Consider the following 17,741-nt stretch of genomic DNA (forward strand, 5'->3'; position numbering starts at 1 on the left):
TGATAAAAAGTATAGACGTGTGGAAATTGTAAGGCAGATTGGCTTGCAGGAGTCTGGGAATATAGCTCACTTTGGAGATTGCTTACCTCGAATGGGCAAGGACCTGTGTTCTATTCAGAACATACACACACACATATACACACAGAGCAGAATTTGGTTGGTCTGGGTAACCTGGAAAAACATAAAAGTGAGAAATTAAAGGGTTAAGACTGAGAAATGGCCCAGGCTTGGTGGTGTGCACCTTTAATCCGAGCATGGATCCCAAGCACATCTCTGTGAGTATTGGGATAGCCTGGTCTACATAGTGAGTTCCTGGCTAGCTTGAGCTACACAGTGAAACTTTCTCATGAGAGGGGAGGAGAAGATAGAGTGAGGGACAGAGAGAGAGAGGAAGGGAGGGAGGGAGAGATTGACAGGTGAGGACTTTATTTTGATTTGGGTCTTTAAATTGAACAGTCATGGCATTATTCTGCTGCTTGGTTCCTTCATAAAGCAAATTAAACAGAGCCAACCCTTGTCTTCAAAGCCTCCTACACAATTGAGTGCTTAGTGGGCATTACTAAAGGAGTTAAAGTTTTTTAAGTAAAACAAGGAAGTAATTTGTATGCCACCAGGCAAGTTTAGTTTGGCATGAGCCTTCTGAAAACAAACTTGATAAAGAACAGAAGGGACAGGATGCATTTCTGCAGGGTGACAGAATGAAGGATGCATGAAGTTGAGGTCAGGACTAGTAGCCCAAACACATTTCTTTTATCTTTTTTTTAAAAAAGCAGTTTTAACATTAATGTTAAGATTCTCATGATTCAAATTGCTTTCAAGTAGAGTGTCTGGTGTTTATTTCTATTAAGTATGTCACCCTGGGACAAGTATTTCCCTAGTGGTTAGCTGGAGCAAAGCTTTCAGAACATGGAATGAAGTTTTCCATGAACCTAAATGTGCAGTAACTTTAAAACCTTTTATTTATCATCGTCGTCATCGTTGTTGTTGTTTGTATTATTATTATTGTGTGTATGTGTGTGGGGGAGGCTCAGAGGGCAGTTTTGTGGAGTTGATTCTCCCAGTCAACATCTATGTGGGTTACAGGGATTGAACTCAGAGTCTTCAGGGTTTGCATAGCCAGGCTGCAAATCGCCCTCATCTGCTGAGTCATCTGACCGGCCCCAGGAAGAGCTTTTAACTTGCTAAAAATTCAGAAGAAACTGTTCTGGCTTTTGAGATTCAGATCTTTGGAAACTATTTTGAAGCTCTGGATGGTTGGTGGGAACCTTTAGTTGCTCAGTATTCAGAGAGGCTCCTCAAGGAAAGAAGGTAGCAATCTGGGTCAGATCAGCTGGCTTATTCTCCTGGTGTGTGTGGCTGCTGATGCCAGCGGATATGAAGATGTGTCATCCTCATCAGTGTCCAGGAAACCATGGCAACATGGAGGGGAGCAGTGTCTGGGATTAATAGTAAGATCTGTCACAGCACCGCTCATGCTGGAGCACTGTTTAAAAAAAAAATTAGAGTTACTATTTTATGAGTATGAGCGTTTTGTCTACATGCATGTGTGTACACTGTGTGTGCGCGCGCCTGGTGTTTGAGGATCAGAAGAGGGTGCTGGCTCCCCTGGGGCTGAAGTTATAGGAGGTTGTGAGCAGCTATGTTGGAGCTGGGATTGCACCTGAGTTTTCTGCAAGATCACCAAGTGCTGTTGACCATTGAGCCCGGTCTCCAGCCTTAAACATTTTCTCGTAAGATGCATGCATAATTCAGAGAGCAGCAGCAAACGTTTACTAAGACTTTGAAGCTTACCTTACATAAGGAGTACTCAGGAAGGCCCCTGTGCTTTTATACCATCCCTGAAACCATTCTCTTGCAGCTTGTTTTGAACCCTCTCATGGATCCATCCACTGCATTCTGTCTCCGCCCCCTTTTTGTCTTCTTGTCTTACACTGGGTTTCTTCAGGGTATGTGCTTTGGAATTCTTAGGTTGTAGGGCTGTAGTGTGTACATTGCGTTGCTTCTGTTTTAGTAGATCATGCCACGTTGTCTTCCACGGTTATCACCATTCTTACTTTGACTAGTCGTGTGTGTGTATTCACACTGTTTACTTACTAGTTCACATTCACATCTAGTCTCCAGGGTAGATCAGATTATTGAATGTCTTAGAAACTTCTGATTTACGTGTGCCCACGCCCCTCACACACACTGCAGTGTTTCACTACCTAGCTCTGGCTGTCCTGGAACTTTACTTAAGTTCCAGCCTCCAGCCTAGTGTAAACCAGCCTAGAACTTACTGTGTAGACCAGCCTCCAGAGTTCTGGGATTAAAGGTGTTTGCAGCCACACCCAGCTTTCTCTCTGTATCTGGGCATGGTTGAGCAGGCCCATGATTCCTACTACTCTGAAGAGAGTTGAGGCAGGAGGATTACAAATTCAAGGTCTGCCTGGGCAACTTAGTGAGACTCTGCCTCAAAATAAAACGTGAAAACAGCTGGGGTGATGTCTCAGGTTGAATGCTTACACAGCCTATATAAAGTGCCACAGAAAATAAAAAGCTCTCAAATGACTTCTAGTACTCGAAATCATATAAATGGCACATGTCTTGGTTGCTGTTCTGTTGCTGTGAAGACACACCATGAGAAGAATGGATGTCGCCCTTGCTCAGTTTCAGAGGGTTAGTCCGTTATTGTCAGGACAGGGGGCATGGACACCACGGGCAGTGGCTTCTATTCAGTACAGCTTTTCCCTCTTTCAGACAGGATCCCATGCATTCCAGGCCGGCTTGGACACTGTATGTCTGTGGATGAGTTTGGACTTTTGATTTTCGGGCGTCTACCTCTTTAGTGCTAGGATTGCATCATGTGTCTAATTTCTAGTCTATCTAGTCTGGCTTCTGTGGTGCTGGGTCTTAAACCTAGGCCATAGCACGTGTTTAGGCAAGAACTGTACCCGTGAGCTACATCACCAGCCCCTAGACACACACCCCCATATGTTTTCCATCTGTGGCTGGCTGAATTTGGGCTGGGGAACAACCTGGTACATGGAGGTCCAGCCGTAGTATTTAATCCAGTCACTGGACTCCTGGTGCGTCTCTGTAGGGAGTCAGTACCATAATCCCCTGGGGGAGTTAAGAACACAGGACCCATACATGCATAGATGTTCTGAATTGGGAGGCCTGGTGTCTTTGAGGCAACTCTGTAAGAAGGTTCTGCATCAGGAGTTACCGGGTTTCCCTAGTACTAAAGAGGGGACGATAAGACAGATAAGCCAGCCCCAGTCCCTGCTTGTCCTACAGACCCTTACCTGTTTCTCCTCTTGTTATTCCCTGTACTCAGAGGACACCTTGAAGAATGACGGTGTCATGAAGTCAACAGTACAGTGAGCAGTGCAGTAGGGCAGGGGGCCATGTTTCTTGTACCAAATCAGTGCCAGACTCTTGACCTTGATTCTCCAGGAAATGTAAATCAGCCTGGCCTGGGTGTCCCTGAGAAACTTGGGAGGCCTCTCGGCCCTTTGTGATAGGCTTGGCTATGACTTACTGTACAGTTAGCTGCTGCCTGGCCAGGAATATATGGCCTTGTGGCTCAGTGCCAGTTGGTGACTTGCTACAGTAGCTATCTGTGTTTTGTCTTCTGGGACTCTAGTCACTATCCAGCTAGTCAGAGACCTTAGGGGACATCAGACCACAGCAGACTTGAGGAGCATGGGAGGGCATTACCAGCTTTGCTTTGGTTGGATTATAAAATGGAGGACTGGGTATTTATCATCATTATTTTGATTTACTCCCTAAATCTAAGGAGACTGTACATACATACATATAAACATACACATACATACACACACATATACACATACATACATACACACATATACACATACACACACACATACACACACACACACACACACACACACACACACACACACACACACACACACACATATATATATATATATATATATATATATATATATATATATATATTCTGGCTGTCCTGGTCTCAAACTCCCTGAGATCCTCCCAAGTGCTGGGATTTAAAGTTGTGTGCCACCAATGCTGAGATAAGGAATATATTCTTAGTCAATGTAATGATTTTTTCTTTAGTATGTGAGAATGATAGATGACTCTAACCTAGTTTTATTTGTGGACTGAGTGCCCTGTGCTGTATTCAGGACACCTTCATGTTTTAATGAAAAATGTGTAATAACCTATAAAGTAAAGGAGTATGGCTTGTTATTTACACAGTATAATGGTATATACTTTATTGTATCTTTTATATTGGCATGTATAAGCGGCTGAGACTGTTTTGGTGCTGGAACTCAGAAACAAGCACAATTTAATTCTGAGTCCTCACCATAGTGATAGGAGCCATCATTTCTCCTCCTCTGCCTTTTGGTTTTGTTAGAAAGAAGGTCTCACGGGGTGTTGGTGGCCCACGCCTTTAAACCCAGCACTTGGGAGGCAGAGGCAGGAGGATCTCTGTGAGTATGAGGCCAGTCTGGTCTACAGACTGAATTCCAGGACAGACTCCATAGCAATACAAAAAACCAAAACAAGAAAAGAAAAAGAAAAAGAAAAAAGAAAGAAAGAAAGAAGAAAGAAAAGAAAGAAAGAAAGAAAGAAGAAAAGAAAGAAAGAAAGAAAGAAAGAAAGAAAAGAAAGAGGGTCTCAGTCTGTGGCCTAGGCTGGTCTCTGTCTTTCGACAATCCTTTCCTTCGTCCGTTTAGTGCTACCACAGGCATGTGCCACTATGTATGGCCAGCAGATGCCATCACTTCAGATCTTAAATGTATCCACTATAGGGCTTCAGAGGCAGTCAAAGACCTCATATGGGCCTCAGTTGCATGAAATACTCAAAAATAAAGACACTTTTATGCAAGATAGACTATAAAATGGTTATACATTTTGTTTTGTTGTTTTTGAGACAGGTTCTCACTGTGTACTCCTGGCTGGTTTGGAACTCACTATGTAGAGCAGGCTAGCTTCAAACTCATAGATCTACTTGCCTCCCCCTGCTGAATGCTAGTATTAAAGGTGTGCACCACCATACCTGACTTGGCGCACCGTACTTTTATTAAAAAAAAAAAAAAAAACACACACACACACACACACACTTGTATGCCACAAAACTAATCTGTGTCCAACTCATAGAATAGAGTATGGCTCCTATATTTTAATCTAAGTTTTACATTTTATTTTTTCCTTTGCAGGTTGAATCCCTCTCTGGAACTTGTAAATGTTTTTTGCCAGAGAAAACATTTTCTGCGCAGTAAAGTCAACGGCTTAACTTGGGCAAGGGCTGGTGTGGCTTTGCTTCTGCTATGCTCGAGGAAGCTTGAGTCCGAAGGGTACAGCGCTTTTTGTGATGACAATATGACTCACAGTAAAGGAAGATCTGTCACTTGCAAGACAAGTAGCAGCCCAGATAGTGGAGGAGGCTTTGTAGATTGGACTTTAAACTTAAACACAATTCAGTCTGACAAGTTTTTGAACTTACTTTTAAGTATGGTGCCAGTCATTTACCAGAAGAACCAGGACGACAGGCATAAGAAAGCCAACGGCATTTGGCAGGACGGATTGCCAGGTGCAGCGCAGACCTTCAGCAAGCGGTCAGAGCCACATCTGGACTACCACGAGTTCTCAGAGCAGGCCTTCCACGGCAGCAGTGGGCATGCTCCAGCCAGCTGCAGCCCCAAGTATGACGACTATGCCGGCTACAACTACTGTGATGGAAGGGAGGCTTCAGAGACCACCGCCATGTTACAGGACGAAGATCTGTCCAGCGAGGGTGGTGATGTTATTGTGGAAACAAGCCACAGGCTACCCAAGGAGTCCAGTGGCATCATGGCTCTGCAGATACTCGTGCCGTTCCTGCTGGCTGGGTTTGGAACGGTCTCCGCCGGCATGGTTTTGGACATAGTACAGGTGAGCTTTCACCTTTAGTTTCAGTGTACTCGTGTGTGTGTGTGTGTGTGTGTGTGTGTGTGTGTGTGTGTGTGTTTTCCATTACCCTGATGCTAAGAGACTTGCTTCAGCTCAGAGTTTAAAGGGGGCTCTACTTGAAGTGATGTAAGTCACGGGTTCTAACGCTCTGATTACACACCATGGCCAAAAGTAAGTTAGAGAGGAAAGGATTTATTTGGATTATACTTTCACACTGCTCATCATCAAAGGAACCTTGGATGTCTTCCTTACTTGCTTTCCGCCTTGTTTCATGAGGCAGGGTCTCTCTCTCATTTCTACCTGGAAGTTACTGACTCAGTTGGCAGCCGTTGAAACTGTACGGGTCCAACCTGTCTCTGTCTCCTCAGCACTGGGATTATGAGTGTGCCATTGTGCTTGTCTTTCTGGGCTTTTTAATTAATTAGTTAGTAATCAACCAATCAACCAATTTGGAACAAGAATTTCCACATCATCATCATGGCTATCCTGGAACTCACTATGTAGACCAGGCTGGCCTTGAACCCATGGAGATCCAACTGCTTCCCAAGTGCTGGGAGTAGAGGAGTGTTCTGAGGAATGAATCTAGGTCCTTATGCTTTACTCACTCCTACTCCTCCCTCTCTTTCCCTCCCCTCCCCTCCACTCCCTTCTTCCTCTTTTCCTCTCCCCCTTCATTGCCCCTATCTTTCAGTAGGGTCTCACTGTCTAGCTTTGGCTGGCTTTGAACTTGCAGCCTGCCCTGCCTTAGCCCTACCCCCATCCCCCCCATCCCCACCCCAAGTGCTAGGATTACAGGTGTGTGCCCACATCTGGTTTGGCTTCACTTTTTTTTTTTTTTTTTTAAATTCAAATGCTTGACGAGGATATATATCTCAAGTACGTATCTTTGCAGCGCTGAGTCTGGAACATCGTGTGTGGCAGGAGCCTGAGCCGTATCCCCGCATTCAAGCATTATCTTAGATTTAATTTCTCCCTTTGTGCAGTGAATGCCTTGAGAAACTCTGTTACCTCTGTCAACTTCTCTTCTAGAAAATTGTCTCCCCCCCCCCCCCGCATGCTGTGGATAGAACCCACATGCCAAATAAAGTGACTTTTTATTACAAACCCAAAAATAAGCCAAGTAAAAGAAAAGCCCAGTAAGCAAGCAATATGTTGAAATGTTTTATTTTAAAATAAGAAAAATTACACAGGCTCATTAAAATGAATTCAAACAATGTAGTGCTAAAATAAGGGTGATTTCTAGTCCTCAACCCTATACCAAACTGCTCCTCTAAGTGCTCTTCACCCTCCCCCTTCACCTCTCCACCTCCCAGACCTCTGCTCCTGCCTCCATGCGTGTGGTGGAGGTCGAGATAGTGTCCACAACCTCTTATATACCGGGGGGAGGGGGCCTCAGTCCCTGAGCTATGCCCCAGCCGGCTGCGGGGGGGGGGGGGTAAACATTTTATGTCTGTGTGTATTGTGTGTGTGTTCATGTGTTGCTGATGTGGAGGTCAGAGGGCTGCTGACGGGGGTCGATTTCCCCTTCTCCATGGGTTCTGGGGGAGGCGGACCCGCAGGATATCTGACCATCTTCAGGCCCAGTTACTTCATGTAGCGCAATCCCCAGAGCGCAATCCCCAGAGCGGCTTTATAGGAAATAAGGGTCTTGTTTTCCTACTGATCTGATGGATTTTAGTTCTGTTTTTCCCACCTGTTTTGTTATCAGTGACAAAGACCTGTTCTTTCTGGTATGAGCTGACATGCCAGCTCATAAAGCCTCCTCCTGGAATAATCCTATTTAAATTGCATTTGTAAAACACCTCTTTGTGTTATTAGGTATTTCTGTGATCTTTTCACGTTAGAAAGCAATTTTGTATCTGTTAACTTTATGGTGTTTTTTCTGAGGGTCAGTTTTTGCCGTCTTCATTTCATAGATGGAGATGGTGGCATCTGAGAGGTAGTCTGACGCTCCAGGATCTCAGAATCAGCGGTGACAGGTCCATCCCTAGAGGCAGGAGTTTTATTTCACCGGGGTGTGGTGGTACATGCTGGTAATCCAAGCACCAGGGGGAAGCGAGTCAGGAGCATCACAAATTTGAGACCAGCCCGTCCCATTCCACAGCGAGTGCAGGGCAGCCAGAGCTAGAAGAATCATTTCCAATTTGGTGGTGGTTTTGTGACTCTGTTATGCCGCTTAGCTTATTACTCTAAAATGAGGACCAGAACATAGGAGTACTAGGTGCTTCAGATGCTAACTCTCAATGTGTTTTCTTTTTTCCTTCCTTCCTTCCTTCCTTCCTTCCTTCCTTCCTTCCTTCTTTCCTTCCTTCCTTCCTACCTTGGGAATATCTGTGTACCTCTTGGAATTCGTATCTCCTTATCTGTAAACTTAATAACAGCAATGTAACTTTCTTGTGAGATTGTTCTAAGTAGTGCTAGAACTCAAGACTCAATTCCAGATGACCCACTCCCATAGCATGAGCTCTTAACCATTAGACATGAGATGATAAAGTAACTGGGAATGCCTGGTATCTAGCATTTGGGATGCAGAGCCGTGTGGATCACAAGCTTAAGGCTGGCCTAGGCTACAACAATGAGTTAATAGCCAGCCTGAGCTGTCCTAAAAACTCAAGCCACACAGCAAGTGGCTCAGTGGTGGAGTGCTTGCCTAGGATGTGATAGGTAGGCTGTGGGCTCCTCGATCGTGCCAATCAAAGACAAAAGAGTATGACACAGTAAACCTTAGGAGCCCCTGGGTTAGTTGTTAGTGTTAGTGGGATGCAGTGATGTCAGATGTTGAGAATCTTCTGAAGTCTCTCAAATCATGACCTCGGGAGGGTACATGTCCACTGACTAGATAACCTGTACTGTCCTTAAAACGTGGAAGCAAACCCAGGCATACCTTAACCCTTGCACTCAGGAGTCTGAGCCAGCCTGGTCTACATACTGAGTTTCAGTCCAACCAGGGCCACATGGCGAGACCCTGTCTGAGACAACAACAAAAAGGAAAAGAGATTTGGAAATCGGAATGTCCCTGTTCTGAACAGCTGCTGTTTCTTTTTGCCTTTCAGCACTGGGAGGTGTTCAAGAATGTGACAGAAGTTTTCATTTTAGTCCCTGCACTTCTTGGTCTGAAAGGGAACTTGGAAATGACGCTGGCGTCTCGGCTATCCACTGCAGTAAGTTTCCCTACTCCCTCTTGTGTGTGTTACTTAGTCCTCTCTACTCGGAAGAGCCTGTGTGATGCATGGGTTCTTTCCTCTTTCTGGTAAGTTTCCGGACCTGAGTTATGCTGAACACTTTTGGCACACGCCCTGACAGTTTTGGGGGTTCTCTCATCTGGGGATACAGACCTGCTTTCCCATATCACCTGAAGCAGCAGCACGCTTGCCCCCTTCGATGCCAGGCCACATTAGCAGTCATTAGGGTGAAATGCGTGGAGGAGGCAAATCTGTGAGTACACAAGTCTGTGGTTGGTAGAGTTGCGAGCAGAGCTGCAATCCTATGCATTTGCTTCTGTAGTCTGACCAATTGGAACATATACTGCTGACCCTTTTATACCAGTTAGTTCATATTATATACTTTACTGGCTATATGTTTTTTCTTTTTCAGATAGGGTCTCAGATTTGCTGTGTAGACCTGGCTGGCCCTGAACTCACTGAGGTCCTCCTGTCTCTGCCTCCTAAATCCTGGGATTAAAGGCGTGCACCAACACACACATGGTTATATCCTTTTATGTTATATAACCCACGGTTTAATTTATCATTTGTTATTGGATATATAAACACTTTCTAATGGTCTCATTATAAAGAATATGACAGGAGTTGGAGAAATGGCTCAGACAGAGCATTTACTTACAAGGAACTAGATTTTGGTTCCCACCATATGGCAGGGCACAACTGCCCATAACTCCAGCTCCAGGAGATCTGATGCCCTCTTCTGGCCTTCAGGCATCAATCATGTGGTATACATACATGAGGCAGACACTCACAAATAAATAAGTAATGCTGAATATTCTTTTTTTAATTTATTTATTTATTTGAGCTAGGGGTTATCTCTGTAGCCATGGCTGGCCTGGAACTCATTATGTTGTCCAAACTGGTCTTAAATTCAGAGATCTTTCTGCCTCTGCCTCTGCCTCCCAAGTGCTGGGATGCACCATCATACCTGGGCATGACAAATGATACAAGTGGATGACAGTGCAGGCGTAAAACTGACGTAAATCTGAAGAAAAACGAGGGAGGGATTCACTTAATGCACAGCTTTACTGCCTATTTGCCAAGCATGACAGAATGGCCTGGAAAAATACCAAAACCACGTGTCTTCATTGCCCTTAACAGCCTGCTGACTGTCATGCATGCTTCTGTAAAATCTTGCTTGCCTGCTCCACCTTGTGGTCTTAGTGTGTAAAAGGAGAATGCAAAGGACCTGGGGTTGAAGCCTTTCAAGGAGCCGTCCTGGCAGCAGTCACCGGGACATCTCTCTTCCACTCTCATGGATGCTCTGGAGTGCTTATTAATCCGAAGATTCTCATAACAAACAGGTCATTTCAGACATCAGTAGGGGAGTGAAGAAAATACAGGCAGCCATGTGGCGAAGGGTAACTCAGGAGGGCAGCTTCAGGCCCCTTCTATAGAGACCACTGATGTGTACACAGAGACCACCCTTCTGAGAAGGTGATGTATACGCTGGAACCTGAACGGGGCAATGAGCCGGCCGTGCAGGACCCCAGAAGAGAAGACCATTGTGCAAACCTCATTTAATTGGTGTGACCATGTCAGCGGTTTTTGAATTTTAAAAAATTATGTATGAATATTTTACTTGACTGTATACTTGTGCACTGTGTGTGCCTAGTGCCCCCCAGAGGCCGGAAGAGGGCGTCAGATTCCCTGGAACTGCAGTTATAGATGGTTGTTAGCAGCCAAAAGGGTTGCATCTCCTCCACTCCCGTCCTTGGTTTCTATTCAGCACTTGGACAACCTGAAGTCATAGCATCCAGGAGGCTAAGGCATGGGGTTTGTCGTGAGTTTGAGGCCGGTCAGGGTTACACAGAGACACCTTCTCTCAAAGCAAAAATGCCAGTAAGAGGCTAGACACATGGCTCAGGAGTGAAGAGTACCCTACAGAGGACCTGCTTTTGTTTCCCGGCACTAACATGGGGGTTCACAGCCTGTTATTTTCACTAGGCCTAAAAGCATGGTCGTGGGACATCCAAACTTAGATGGTTAATTAGGTTTCCTAGGTTAGAGATGTCATAGAGTACACAGTTTTTCAAGGCGGGATTGTTTAGCGCACCTGCAAGGTTAGGGGGTTTTCTTTCTCTAGGACCAGCAGGCTCAGTGGCCTTGTCCTTAAGATAATGGGGAGCAGGGAGAATGCCAGGGAGTTATCTGTATCTATTGGCAGAGGCACTTGTTCTTTCTAGTTTTCCATTCTTGCCATGAGTCCCGTCTCTTTTAGTTATAATTTAATTTTCTTTGTGGACAGGATGACCCATAACAATTCCCAGACTGTTGTTGAGAATAACAACATTCCTCAGAAACTAGGTGGTTATGAATAATAATAATAATTTCCAGAAACCAGTCATTGTGACCAAGCTATTTCATGTGTTTTTTTTTTCCCCCTGAGCCTTGCATGCAGCTAGGGTGACTTTTAAATACACGCTGGTGGATATTTTTAATTCTAACTTTTAGTGGTCATTAGAGAGTTAGGCTGCATTTTCACCCGTTCAGCTGGAGCGATGCCCCGACAAACAGCCTAAGCATTGGGGTGAGGAGAGTAAGGAATGTCTGGATGCCCACTAGTTCTGACTGCCTTCCAGAAGTCACGGCCTCCCCTTCACTTGTATTTTCCCAGTTCGGTAGTTCCCATCATGCAGTAAGCTGATGTTGTGTGGACAGGAATTCTGTGGAATGTAGCTCTCACCTTGGAAGAGTTGGATCGTGATGGTGTGGAGTGAACCTGCCACCGATTCCTTAAGCCAGGACTCTTACGTGTCCCTCTGTCCCCCTTGATCTCTAGTAGACACTAATACATAGGTGCCTCTGCTACTTCTTAACAACTGTGGAGGGTTTATGTCTGGTGCTTTTTTATGGAGTTAGTCATCTTAGGTTGCAACTGTAGCCATCAGATCTTTTTAAATGAGTTACTGAAAATGCACACCAGACTTTGCCTGCCTCTTCAGCTCTAACTGCGAGATGGATTCACTCTTTAAACATTGCCCTCTCGAATACAGCTCCAGATTGTTGGAGCTATCAATAACTATTGTCAGGTTTGGTAAGTAAATCTATAAAGACTGCATGAATAATTATTCTAATGACTCACAAACCTCAATATTTGCATTAGCTGAATACTTTGAGGCCAGAGTCCACAGGGAGATTGCAGAATAAAAAAATGGTTTTTGAGTTGAATAGATGGCATCTTGATGTGACACTTCACCTGCTGATTTGCTGCTACTAAGACAATGCTAGTCTGTTCATGGTTAAAACTATCTGTAAATAATGATTCTATGTGTTTTTGTGGTGCTCAATATTGAGCCCAAGGCCTTTTGTGGGCTGTACCTCCTTTACTCACTCTTGTGCAGAATTTTAAAAAGCTTCAAAACTGGGTGGTGGTGGAGCACACCTTTAATCCCAGCACTTGGAAGGCAGAGACAGGTGGATCTCTGTGAGTTCGAGACCAGCCTGGTCTATAGAGCGAGTTCCGGGACAGCCTCCAAAGCTACAGAGAAACCCGTGTCTTGACCCTTCCCCCCCCAAAAAAAGCTTTAAAACATTGGTTTCGTTAGTGTATGTGTGTGTGAGTGTAAGTGAGTACATGCTGTGTGTGTGTGGGCGGGGTGTCAGGACAATTTGCAGGAGTTGTATTCCCCTCCCGCCCCACCCCCACCCCCTGTGGCTTCCAGGCATCAGGCTTTGCCAGGCTTCCACTGAGTACCTTCACTGTAGTCTTCACTGGCTCCAGATGATTGATATATGTATATATGTATAATATGTATATATACATACACACATACATACATACATACATACATAATCTCATTTGAAAATCTTCCATGAGTAGATGATGGATAATTAAAACCTAACTCTGTAATGTATTGACAAATGTGTATGTGTGTATTGCTAATGATTGTCCATTCCTTCCCAAATTACTACATTACAAAACCTGGGAAAATTGTGTGTGTGTGTGTGTGTGTGTGTGTGTGTGTGTGTTTAAAATTCTGAGTACCTGAGAAAATTATCTGGATCACAGAACAGTAGAATATGTGAATACTATCCTCATTTAGCAAAGTATTTTTCCATTTACCAGAAAGATGTATATGTATTTTGATGACTGGATGTACACAGTCAAAATCTGTGAACCGAATGAGTTCTTATTGCTAATAATTGTATGAATGACTCAAATACACATGGATTCTTTGTTTATTTCTTGCTCTCTGGCTAGTAACTCTTTGGATTATATTAGTTTTATGTTATGAAATTATGTATCAGCAGCTCAGTATTTTTTCATGTTAGGTCTCATTATATCAAAGTTGGCATGTGAGGATGATGTGTAGTTATAGTATCTGCCAGTAGATGGATGACTATAATTTGTTGCCTAAAACATTTTTCCCATCTCTGCCAAGCTGATGTCAAATAGCAGGCTGTTGGTGAGTTCAGAATCACTCTGAACACAGGCTGCACACAGCACATTTGTTTTGTTTTTTAAGGCAGGGTTTCTCTGTATAACCCTGGCTGTCCTGGTCTTGGAACTCACCCTACAGACCAGGCTGGCTTCAAACTCACAGAAAGCCATCTGTCTCTCTCTGCCTCCCAAGAGCTAGAAGGTGTGTTTGTGCTTTAAGATTGGGTTTTGTTTAAATATAGCAGATAACGGAGTGAGTGGAGTGATGCTGATATCCTCCTTGACAGGTAAATGTTGGGAAGATGGACTCACCCATTGAAAAGTGGAATCTGATCATTGGCAACTTGGCTTTGAAGCAGGTGAGTGACACATTTACTTATAGATCTGGGTGTGAAATTTACCGTTTCTTTCATGAGACACCAAAGCAGTAAGTTAGTACCCTGAAAAGCTGATGGAAGCAGTTGATGCCCATGGCCTTCATCTGGTCTCTGCTAACTCTTAGGTAAATGATTTCAGTTGTCATGAGTGACTCTTCAGCTAGTGTGATCATCAGGATTATGTACTAATTTTAACGTTAGCTCAGCTATGCCATAAAGTTTTGAACATGGTTTGTGGGAATATAACTTCATGCATTGCATTTCAAAGACAAAAGAGTTCTGAAATAAAGGCCTTTTTTTCTATCTATGCAGTTGCTTCCAAGTTTGTAAGATTAGAACTAAGAAAATCTGAGACCTAACCTTGCCTCTAATGTAAGCCAGCTGTAGAGCTTTATTAATTTACATAATCATCTGGGTTTCAGTTTTGTCTTTTTCAGTCCTGGTTATTTTGTTAGAAAAGCCTAAGAACCTTTCAGCTTGACTATGTAGGGACGGTAGAAACATTGACTAACAGGGCTAGGTAGGGATGTATATCATTGTATATCAGTATGTCAAACACGCAAGAACTTTGTTCCCAGTAACAACAACAAAATAAAACCAAGACCTTCCGAACATTTATCAATCAGCAAAGCACTGTAACAAATCAAGAAATTAAAAATGTACTTATACTTGCACACTGAATGCCCTGAAGCTGTGGCTGTGTCATGAGTGATCTATACAGGTCCCTGTCAGTCCCCATCTCAGCCTGTCTTCCCCTGAGCGCCACCTCCTCTTGCCTGCAACAGTTGGTTAGGATGGCCGCCAGAGATGGCCAGGAATATGCTGATCCTAGTTGCCAAAATTTAAAGTCTCTTTGGCTTTCTCCCTCCAAGGATATGTGATGAACAAGGAACTTGGGAAGATCTATCGTGGCGTAACAGTACCCACCAGTGAGGCAGTGGTTGGTGGAGGTGGTTTCCACAGACCAAAGGAAGAGGAGAAGATGGCAGCTGTGGGTTGGGTTAGGGAAAAGGTTATTTTCCCCCTGGAGTGCCACAAGCAAGGCTGTGAAGCAGAAGATGAATGTGGCATGCTTGTTACGGGCAGACCTGGAGGGCCTGGAGAGATGGCTCAGCAGTTAGAGCATGTGCTGTTCTTCCGGAGGCCTGGGGTAAAGTTCCCAGCACTCATGTCAAACCATCTGTGACTTCTGCTCCGGGGGAATCATCTCTCAGCATTAGGGGCAGAGGCTGGGGGTGTCTCTGAGTTTGAGGTCAGCCTGGCCAACAGAGTAGTTCCAGGACATCCAGGGCTCCACAGTGAGGCTCTTGTCTCAACAGCACAGCAGACGAAAATGATGCGGTCCCTCATTCTACCATACCCGTTGATGTAGGTCCGGGCAGTTTGAGAGCCCACAGTCCTAAGCGGTCTTAAAATGGAAATCCAGTGGCTTCTTTAAAATGGAGGCAGTTCAGTTACCTCACACAGCACTTGTTTGGACTGTCTTGTATGTTATGGTGGACTGATGAAAATCTAATGTTTTCAGGTCCAGGCCACAGTGGTTGGCTTCTTAGCAGCTGTGGCAGCCATCATATTGGGCTGGATTCCAGAAGGGAAATATTACCTCAGCCACTCCGTGCTTCTGTGCTCCAGTAGTGTGGCGACTGCATTCATCGCCTCTCTTCTGCAGGGTAAGTGAATCTGTAAATGTCTGCTTGGGAGTGTCTGACTCTTTAGTAAAAAGGTCGATTTCCCTGGTTGGTGAGTTTGAAAATGATATCTATCATGATGAAAATGGCAGAAAATGTCCAGATGTATTTTTATTTACTGTTTGTTTGTTTGGTTGTTTTTTAAGACCGGTTTTTTTTTGTTTTTTTTTTTTTTTTTTTTGTAGCTCTGGCTTTCCTGGAAATAGCTCTGTAGACCAGGCTGACCTCAAACTCATACAGATCCACCTGCCATTGTCTCCCAAGTTTTGGGGTCAAAGGCGTGCGCCACCATCTGGCTTATTTCATTATTTATAAACACCATGGAAAATGGGCTTTTTGAGGCTGTTCCCCTGGCCATAGAAGCCTTGGCTCAGTCTTCAGTAAGGGCAGCGCACTAGCCAAGAACTCACTGTTTTCCCCAAGTCAAAGGAGTTAAGAAAGAAAGGCCTTCCTGGAAGCCACACAGGGGACTTTCTGGCTTGTCCCAAACAAGCATTCCAGGGATTCTCAGTTTCAAAAGTCATTCCTGCACTCCCAGAGGACCTTAGCTCAGTTCCCAGAACCCACTTGAGGCGGCTCACGATTGCCCAGGGTGAAGAATGAAGCCAACACCAAGGGCCCCTGCACTCACGTGTGTACTCTTTGTCACACAGGCATGCAAGTATACACATAAGAAACAAACAAACAAACCCCCCGACTTTCAAGTTTCTGTGACAATATAAATATAACATTGTGCCACTGCTGGACATGGCCTCGGACTCAGCAGTTCTCCTGCCTCTGTCTCCTGGGTGCTGGCATTAAAAGTGGGCACCACCTGCTGGCCACATCCCTCTCTATTCTTTTCAAGAGTTAGTTATTTTTATTTTATACGTAGGAACGTTTTGCCTTTACGTATGTATGTCCAGCATATGCATGCCTGTGCTCTTGGAGTCTAGAAGAAGGTGTATCCCCAGAAACTTGAGTTACACGTGGTTGTAAATCACCCCGTGGGTACAACAGCTGCCAGTGTGCACCCACCACTGAGCCAGCCAGCTCTCAAAGGGCATCATTTGTAGACATATTCTTGCCATTTCCCTTCGTATTTTCTTAATGTTTTGGCATTTATTTTATTTGATGTATATGAGTGTCTATTGTGCACCCACCACTGAGCCAGCCAGCTCTCAAAGGGCATCATTTGTAGACATATTCTTGCCATTTCCCTTCGTATTTTCTTAATGTTTTGGCATTTATTTTATTTGATGTATATGAGTGTCTATTTTGCTTGCATGTCTGTGTACCAACAGTGTTGGGTGGGTGTTGAGAATTGAACCCAGGTCCCCTGCAAGAAACAGGTGCTTTTAATCTCTGAACACATCATCTCCCAAGAGTAAATTTTATAAGTGTCTCCGGTTCTGAACTCTGGTTTTCAAAATGTAATTACACCCTGCTTCCTAACACTTCACTGTAGACAATGAGATGAAGCATCTTTAGTTACCATATATGAGTGTGTTTGTTTTGTTGCTAATGCATATGAATAGGACACCTCTTTTTACCCTTTCTTTTCAAGGATTAAAATGAAAATCTGTGGTTTGATATATATGTATTACATTTAAAGCATATGCCTCATTAAATTCAAAATTTTAGTTTTACTGTAATTTTACAGTAAATGCGGCATTGAGCCAATGATAACCCATGTGATCTCTTGCAGTTTGCTGAAGGGCATTTTGCCAAAGGGGTTGCAGTAAAATATTTTGTTTGCGTAATTGGTTCATTTGAGCATTCTAACCAGAACTGTCCCTGCTGTGTGTTTCAGTGTCTGGGGAATGGAGTTTTCTGAGTCAGCGTCTAAAGTAACAAGCATTCTTTCTCCTAGGAATAATAATGGTTGGTGTTATCGTTGGCTCCAAGAAGACAGGCATAAACCCGGACAACGTGGCCACGCCCATTGCTGCTAGTTTTGGTGATCTGATAACTCTCGCCATATTAGCGTGGATAAGTCAGGGTTTGTACTCCTGTCTTGGTAAGTTGACTTGAAAGTAGACATGGCATTATTTAGTCTTCAGAGTCAGTGTCGTAAAATGTCGTGAGTCCATGGTCACCTTCATCTGTAAGAAGCATCTGTAAAATAGACTGCAACAGACTCTAACTCGTACACTTATTAGGTATT

At 44.2% G+C, this 17,741-nt stretch overlaps 1 protein-coding gene across 4 annotated transcripts in view; it reads left to right on the forward strand.

Annotated features, from left to right (window-relative positions):
* The window catches only part of Slc41a2 (solute carrier family 41 member 2), a 67,422-nt gene that overhangs the window by 15,403 nt on the left and 34,278 nt on the right, over positions 1–17,741 (forward strand). For all 4 annotated transcript variants that reach the window (XM_051206215.1, XM_051206216.1, XM_051206214.1 and 1 more), the window contains exons 2-6: positions 5,193–5,907; positions 8,979–9,086; positions 13,818–13,889; positions 15,433–15,577; positions 17,448–17,594. In XM_051206215.1, coding sequence (XP_051062172.1) covers positions 5,356–5,907; positions 8,979–9,086; positions 13,818–13,889; positions 15,433–15,577; positions 17,448–17,594 — 1,024 coding nt within the window. In that variant the 5' untranslated portion in view covers positions 5,193–5,355. The remainder of the gene's footprint in view (positions 1–5,192; positions 5,908–8,978; positions 9,087–13,817; positions 13,890–15,432; positions 15,578–17,447; positions 17,595–17,741) is intronic.

This window comes from Phodopus roborovskii, unplaced genomic scaffold, assembly GCF_943737965.1.
Source record: "Phodopus roborovskii unplaced genomic scaffold, PHOROB, whole genome shotgun sequence".
Classification (NCBI taxonomy): domain Eukaryota; kingdom Metazoa; phylum Chordata; class Mammalia; order Rodentia; family Cricetidae; genus Phodopus; species Phodopus roborovskii.